This window comes from Lolium rigidum, chromosome 2, assembly GCF_022539505.1.
Source record: "Lolium rigidum isolate FL_2022 chromosome 2, APGP_CSIRO_Lrig_0.1, whole genome shotgun sequence".
Taxonomy (NCBI): Eukaryota; Viridiplantae; Streptophyta; class Magnoliopsida; order Poales; family Poaceae; genus Lolium; species Lolium rigidum.
In genome coordinates this window covers 137,538,237-137,546,788 of record NC_061509.1, presented here as the reverse complement: position 1 = coordinate 137,546,788, position 8,552 = coordinate 137,538,237, and the positions used below count along the sequence as shown (strand labels likewise).

The 8,552-nt window shown below is 51.9% G+C and overlaps 1 protein-coding gene across 1 annotated transcript; it reads right to left on the bottom strand.

The window, feature by feature from the left end:
* Positions 1–4,348: 4,348 nt before the first annotated feature.
* On the bottom strand, positions 4,349–7,471 carry LOC124687317 (dehydration-responsive element-binding protein 1F-like; the record flags this gene model as incomplete). The annotated part of the gene is made up of 2 exons (XM_047221109.1): positions 4,349–4,828; positions 7,463–7,471. Coding segments are annotated over 2 exons (489 nt in total), but the record flags the coding sequence as incomplete, so codon positions are not given.
* Between the last annotated feature and the right edge of the window lie 1,081 nt (positions 7,472–8,552).

Sequence of the window (8,552 nt, the reverse complement as noted above, 5' to 3'; positions counted from 1 at the left end):
GAGGTGTGCGAGCGTTGCGGTTCAGTTGTCGTGGATGACCAGGTGCAGGTTGTTCGACTTCCTCGCCGTCCAAAACATTCTCATCTACCCGCTCGTTCCCGTCCCCTTCATAGTCTTCGTATCCTTCATCAGAAGGCGCGTCAGGTGCGGCTGCTGCAGCAGGAGCAGTACCCGCAGGCACCTCCACACGAGGAACGCGGCGTGCGCGTCGTCGCACGTTGTCACGAGGTGGCGGCAACCGAGTCAAGATCTCCTGGAACCTGGTGTCGGGCTTGGAGTTGAAAGCTGCCTCGAGGTCATCCATCTTGTCCAACGCGTCAGTGAGTTTGGCGTCCACGTCACCAATGCGCGCATCGATATCGCGTGCATGCCCGCCCAAAAGGTGGGTGAAGTGAGCATGCAACTCCTCACTCGTCATCTTGGCCGGGTCAACAGCGGTCAGTGTAGGTCCTGTCATGATCAGTACGCAAAAAGCACAAATGTATATGCCTACAAACTACGTAATATGGTGGTTCACGCGCAATTCGTCAAGCAAAATACAAAGCTCTTACAAGTTCTTACCAAACAGGAGGAAGGTGATACAGCAACCAACAAGGATCAGCGTCTCCAAAGATTGCCAAAGCGATTACCAGGTGTCGATACAAAGCACGCGGAGACAATATGTGGAGCTGTAGGAAGGCTTATATATGGTAGCAAAAACAGCAATTGTCAAAACAGCAATGCAATATTGAAAGTATGCTCAACAACGGTACTGTGCTGGTCCTAGGCTAGACCGTACTAGAGACGCGAGCATAGAACACTAACGAGGTCACGACGCGACACACAAGCAACTAGTAGTGATGAGGTGGCGATGATGTGGCGAACCGAGATGTGAAAAATCACTATGATGGCGAGTGTCTCAAACTAATTCCCAAGGTCTAAAAACAGTATAGCCTCAGAATTTTTGTTGTTGGAATTTCTAGAAAGTGCTTCGGAAAGCGCGCAGGCGCCAAAAAAATATCGCTATAACAGCCAGTGGCAAAGAGTGATCTCCACGGTCGAAAACTAGTGTAGCCAGAAAAAAATTGGAGGCGGTTCCAAACTTTTTTTTCTCCTTCCAATTCTTTACCGGCGGCCGTAACTTATCTCACAGAATATTTTTGTACAACACAGACGAAAATAGAAGGCAACAACTAAGAAGGAAAAACAATAAAACCTAATTCTACTCGGACTCTGTCGCGGCATAGAAACATCACGAATCTATGTCGCGGTAGGAAGCAGGGTATATGACAAATGTATATGATAGTGGCGGAAACAATCTGGTAGGCGTATATGGCAGTGGCGGAAGTATATATGGTGGTGTATATGGCAGTGGTGGAAGTATATATGGTGGTGTATATGGCAGGGGTGGAACGGCGATCTACGTATGGTGCGAGCGGCGGCGGCATGACTAATATGACCAGAACTCGAAACTCTAAAGGAACTAGACGCTAAGATCAGCAACTCGACATGAAGATGCAGACGCAAATTCAACTATGCAAAACTGAAAAGACAATGCAAGGCGTGGTAGGGGGTTTATGGGACGATGATCTAAAACCATAACAGTATTTTTGGCTTTTTGTGGTTTATGGGTATGATGGCAGATGCAATCTACACTAGGAAAACAGTAAAATCTCACCGAGCAACATGAAATCTGATACCACTTGATAGGGCAAAGGTGGCCGATCTTTCGATGAGACATGGATAATTCGATTTGTTGGTGGAGTTCGTGCTTGACGATCCGATTACACGTGCAAAGCTCGTGCGTCAATGCAATTGCTAGGACAATCTCTAGGAGTTACTGGTCTTGTGGATGCACGATCAGCCTGACCAGCGAGGGTCTTAATTCCTACCTGAAATCGAGAACAAGTAAGAACTAATGATGCAATCAGAATATTGCGGATAGAGATGAAAGCTTTATTGAAAATGCGGGATTCCGAATAGTCGGTCTTGTTCTAGGCGTTGGCCTCAAAAGAAGTACACCATAGTTGCTGCAATGGCTAACTTTTAGTCTAATCAAAATCCGAGTCTAAACGTGACGGCTATGGGGGTATTTAAAGGAGGAAATGGTGGGGTTTCAGCCAGCTATACGTATGGTGGCCGAACCAAACCCTAGAAGGCATTTCCCCCTTCAATACGGACTCTAAAAAGTGGCTGACTTATTTCCTGCGAAAATGACATGGGACTAGCCCAAAACTAAAGGTGACGCAACACCATATTATGCTATGGTCGAAATTATGAAGTGTAATCTTGTATATTTCGTCCAAGTCTTCAATCATCATTATGGTGGCTTCAAAGTTCTGAAATCTGCACTTGGGGCATCCTCTTCAATCCTCAAATGCTTGCTGCCATCTCCTCCATGTGTGATCATGCTCCAATGCTTATCTTCCTCATCCATGCTAGGTCCATCATTCCTAAGAGTAACAAGCAAATCTGATATAGGCATCATCATATTCTCATGTATGTGAGGAATAGTTGCAAAGAAACGAAAGTACCTAATAGTTAAGTTGTTTGGCACGAGCTCGAGTGATTGGTCCTTGTATTTGTGTGGCTGTAGGTACATCGGTTGTATCAATAGATGGGATATCCTCATCAATGATCTAGGATGGAGTTTAGGTATTTTGATTTGCATCACTTTCTTGAGTTCTTGCCAAAAAAATACGTGCCCAAGTGCACTCAAAAAGTGCATGGAATATGGTCTCCTTCTCCCACAAGTCTTGCATAAAGCAAGTTCCTCTACATGTCTCCGGTTAAGCTCCTGCCTGTAAGGAATATACCCATTGATCACCCGCCACCAGAAGGACCGAACTTTGGGTGGCACTTCTAACTTCCATAAAATCTCCCACCACTGCTTTGAGTCATTGTCAGAGCACGACACATGCACAATTTGTTGGCGAGATGGAGACATTGCTTTGTAGCATGAACGGACAGTAAAACATCCACTTTTTTCTAGTGTCCATGCCTATAAATCATCATTAAACCTGCCAATGGGTATAACTCGAATAACATCTACAGGTTCAAAAATTCACCTCTAGTTTCTCAATGTTCCAAGCCGAGTGATTCTCAATAAGTTCATTAACCATTAAAACCTTGGATTCTGGATTTCTTACAAATGATTTTCGATTGTAATTTCCTGGAATCCACGGATCATCCCACACATGAATAGAAGAACCATCCCCTGGTCTTTTAATCAGACCCACCTTTAGAGCTTCTCTCCCATGTAGGATAGCATTCCAAGAAGAGTTTCTCTTCTTCCTTGCTGACATGAAATTTGTATCATGAAAATATTTCCCACGTAGTACTCGAGCACAAATAGAATCGGGATTTGTTAGTAGCCTCCAGCCTTGCTTGGCCAACATGGATTGATTAAATAACTGTAAGTCTCTAAAGCCCATACCTCCTGAACTCTTCGGAATAGAAATATCTTCCCATTTTCTCCAATGGATTTTCCTCTTATTCTCATCACCTTCCCACCAAAATCTAGGGAGTAGGGACACAGCTAGTAATCTTCTTGCATAGCTTCTTTGACAGACGGAAACAACTCATCGAATATGTGGGAATAGTCTGACAAATAGCTTTCACTAGTGTTTCCCTAGCTGCAGTGCTCAAAGTTTTAGGGGTCCATCCTCGAGCTAGCTTTCTGATCCTTGTGAGAATATGTTCAAACTCTTCATCCGTAGATCTACCGAGGGCTGTAGGGAGCCCGAGGTATTTCTCTATCTTGGCTTGAGACGAAATCCCTGAAGCTGCATGAACTATTGTTTTCATATCATCTTCACAATTGCGACTAAATAAAATAGCAGACTTGTTCTTATTAACCATCTGACCAGAGCCCTTGTGGTAAGTTTCCAGAATGGCATTCAACCTTGTTGCCCCCATTGCCGAGGCCTGGGTAAAGACTAGACAGTCGTCATCAAAAAGAAGGTGTGAGACCCATGGTGCATGGATGCCCACCCTTATCCCCTTAATCAAAGAGGGCCTCGGATAGTCAATGTTGCTCAAACGAACCTTGGAGTTGAGAATTCAGTTCTGTTTCCATATTAATTCGCATAAAAATATCAACAAAGCAGTACTAACTGTTACTGTTGGATACACGTCACACGAATTCCACTGTTTGCCTGATTTGACACCGGTTACATCATTGAACTTAGGGGGTCTTTGCACTGCTTGACCGGTTCATTTTGCAAACAGCGACTTCTGATGGTTCACCACCGTTCACTTCAAACTTATTACTCCCAGTACTTAGCCTTTAGCAAACCATTAACCACACTAGTAGTAGTTACGCCCGCACTTGCATAGCTTGTGATAATAATTAGCAGTGGCCTGATAATTAGCAGGCATCCCAGAGGGACCCCTGCGGCCAGGTTTGGGAGCTCTCGGCAGCGTCACTGCCATCCTGGTCCCATCTGGGAGGTTCCAGCAGCATGGCCTCTGCCATCTCCGCCCACAGCTTGGGTGATGACTCCAGCTGGTCGTCCAACTCGCCGTCCCCTAGCTCGACCGCCGGCTGATTGGCTGGGGCGGCGGCAACCGCCAGCGCCGGCTCGCGACGCACCCGCTCAGCTGCCTCTGCCGCCGCCGCACGGATGTCCGCCGGGTCCGTGGTCGCCGGCTGGGGCAGCCAGCCGACGGATCCCGGGAAGTTTAGCTGCGCGTCCCGCGGCCCGCGCAGCCGTAGCGCCGCCACGTCGTGCGCCACCGCCGCCATCTCCGCCGAGTCGAAGCTTCCGAGCCACACGCGGACCTTGGTACCCGGCTGCCGGATCTCCGACACCCACCTGCCCCATTTCCGCCGCCTCACGCCCCTGTACTGCGGAGCTGGCTGCTGCTGCTGATGCTGCCGGTGGCTGTCCATGAACACGATCTACTTAATGCAATTCTTAAATATTTGCGTCTTCGGCTTGGTGCGATGCAAATTTGGCGGCGATGTTGGTGTGCTTATATAGGCAACGGGGCGGTGTTCCATCGAGTCGCGGCTGTGAATCCATGCACGCATGCATGCACGGATGCGTATGGATGAAAACGCCACACGATCGCGAGCCAATTAAGCTACTGATCATCTGGAAAAGTTAAGTGGATTTGCACAGGCAGAATTCTGTTGCAGAAACTGACCTGCTGATCGAGAGGACGCCTGAGGAGGCGAGGACGGGCGTGACGTCGACCGCTAACGAGGCACGGCCTGTCATAAGAAAAGCGCCCGTACGTTGTGGTTACGTTAGGTCGACCTAGGAAATTTGTTTTCTTCAAAAAAATGAAGAACATGAATAAAATTCTATAAATAAATAAACCAAATGTATATTATGGGAAAATGGACAAAAAAAGCTAAGTTCAGGTTATGGAAACAAATATAAGAAATAAAGGCTTATTTTGCGCGATTCGATTTGTTTGTGATTTATTTTGCAAAAGGACCTAGAACCCATGATGCAGATTATGATTGGGTCCTTCTCCACCGATCTTTTACTCAGGTTTCCGAACATCGCCACCTGCTCCTTCGCTAGGAAATACACGACTTGGCGGCTGAGAGGCACCAATACAGAGCCGAAGAGCCTCCCCTTTGGCACGTCGGACTAGAGTTTGCGGGTGAAATGAGGTTTAGGGATAGCAACAACGATTGGTGACATGCATGTGATGATGCATGCAAGTTGTGGCTAGGTAACGGGAGATGACGAGAACCAACCTGAGGTTGGGTGGTTAGGAGGGTGGTTGTACCCCCAGCCCACCAGAGTTCAAACCCCAGGTTTGACATCTGTGTGTCTCATAAAAGCGGAATATTCTTTCAGTGGGAGGCGACGTTCCTGTCGACGGCGAGGCGCTCCGTGGTGACTTCGTCAATTTCAAGATCCAATCCGCCGGCTCGGTCTTCCGGAGGTGCTCATAGGGGTAGGGTGTGCGTGTGTGCGTTCATAGGGGTGAGTGTATGAGCGTGTATGTGAGCGCCTGCGTTTGTACTGTGTTTTTCAAAAAAAAAAAAAGGTAACGGGAGATGACAAAAGATAGAAGTTGTGGCGACTAGGGTGCATTCCTTCCTTTCCAACAACCTCGTCATAGTTGCCCATCTCGCGTATATTTGTGTCGTCGAATTCACATAAAGTGAAATGTGTTTTTTTTTTTTAACTATCATCAACAGGAAAAGGCACGATGAGCTGAGAGAAATGTGTTTATCCCATGCACAGGCATCTTGCGCATGTTTGTGTCATCGGATTCACTATGTTAATACTTTGAGATATGTACTGCCAGATATTATTCAATTTTATTAAGTCTCAAAAATCTGAAATAAATTGGCATGCAACAAAACAAAATGATTTAGTGAACGGGAGGTCCACGCACCGAACAAATGCCACTCTCCGATGAGCTGACCCATTTACTATTATCCATTATTTTGAACTAGACTTTTTTTTTTTGCTAACCGGGAGCATGGCTGCCTGGTAATTTAGTTGTGCGGCAGATGGGTCTTGCAACCTTTTATCTTGAGCTGACGCGATTACGACCCGATCGATCCCAATCATCGATCGACCTGCGATGCGATGTGACGACCGCTGAGGACTGAGCGGACGGGTCGAGTGTACATGGCGAATCAGGTGAGATGGCAGCTCGCTCTGGATATTCGAAGTCTTGGTTTGCAGGTCATCGGCCCGGCCGTACGTACGTGGGGACTCATGGACTGGACGGCCGGAATGGATGGATGGCGAGCTTTTGCTGCTCCTGAGACGGTGATCTGTCAGACTGGCATGGAGAGGTTCATCGTTCCATCCACACCCACTTGCTCGGAGGCGTGCCGACGCTGTGCCCGGAACCTATGCGCAGTAAGGGCATCTTCAACCGGGCGACCCATCTCGCGCTCGCGCGTCCGGATGGGTCCAGCCGGACAAAAAACCGGCCCAGCGCGCGGATCCATCCCTAAAACGGATGCCCGCGGCGTCCGGAACGACGCAAACCCGGTCTAAATCTTGGCCGGGTTTGCGTGGCCGCGGACGCGAAAGGCTGGTCGTTCGCGTCCGCCCTTTGTCCGCCCCTAGCCCGCGTGTCATAGGCATAAATAATATTTTTCATTAAATAGAACTCATTACAATTTTTTTTTAGCTACTACTTCTATCCTAAATACGTACGGGGCCGGCGGCCTCGCCGGCTCGCCGTCGGGGCCGTGGATTTCACTCGACGCGGGCGGCCTGTACGCGTGAGGATTCCACTCCAGCTTCCTACGGGCTGGGTGGCGCGTCGGCGGCGGCGCGGGCGGCGGCGCGGGCCTCGGCAGCTTGGACGGAGGGCATCATCCTCCTCCTTTCCGTCCGCGCAGCTCGGGCGCGCTCCGCCTCCTGCGGCGGAACCATCCGCTTCCCGCATAGCTCAAGCTCCTGCAGGGCGGCGCGTTCCACAGCGGTGCGCGCCTCCAGGAGGACGCGGCCGGCGGCCTGGGCCTCGTGGTTGTCCTGCCGCCGGCGCATGCGCTCTTGCCGGCCGCGCTCCGCCGACGCAGCATCCTCCCGGGAGCGCCGCTCGGGCGACGACATCTGGATGAGGTGACGGGATGCTCGCATATCGAGCAGCTCGTTCTTCTGGCCGAGGAGGTCGCCTAAGCGGCGGCGGCCGGCCCGCCAGATGCCCTCGTGCTCCTTCGTCACGCGTGTGAGGTCGGCGAGACGCTCCTCGATGGCGGCGTTGATGTTCGCCAGCGAGGGTCCTCCGCGGCGACGGGCTCCTCCGCGGCGTCCGCCCCCTCCTCCGCGGCCTCGTACCAGCCGTCCGCGGTCTCGTGCCAGCCCTCCGCGGCCGCTTCCCCCATCTCCGCGTCACCGGCCTTCTTTGCCGCCGCCTCGGCAGCGACGCGGAGCGCCTCGTCGTCGGCGACCCACCGCGAGTCCGCGCGCTCCTCCTCGTCCGTCCGCGGGAACCTGGCCCGGGCGGCGAGGGAGAGCTTGGCCCATGTGGCCTGAAGGGTGCGCGGCATGGCGCCGGAGAAGGTGGAGGGGGAGAGAACGGTGATGCGGTCTGGGTGAGACCGCCGCCGTCTTTTATAGCCGGCGGTCTGGCGGGAAACTTGGGCGCGAGCGCGCGCCAATGGCGTTTTCGCGCGCGGGAACCTTGGTGCGCGCGGGATCTTTCCCGCGCGTTCCACCGCCCACCATGGCTGTCCCGTCGAGGCCTGCCATGGCGCAGCGCCGCGCAACGAAGACGAACCACGTGGCGTCTCTTTGGGTCGCCGCGTTGGGCGCCGCGTGCGACCCAAACGGACACGCGGACGCGGGGCGCTGTCCGCGTGTCCGGGCGGCCACGCAAACGGCCCAAAACGGACGGCCCAGCGCGTCCGTTTGGGTCGCCCGGTTGGGCATCTCCAACGGGGCGACCCATCCCGCGCCCGCGCGTCCGGATGGGTCCAGCCGGACAAAAACCCGGCCCAACGCGGGGACGCACCGCAAAAGCGGACGGCCGCGGCGTCCGGAACGACGCAAACCCGGCCCAAATCTGGGCCGGGTTTGCGTGGCCGCGGATGGCATGCGGCGTCCTCGCGTGTCCGCCCTGTCCGCGTGGCTGGCCCA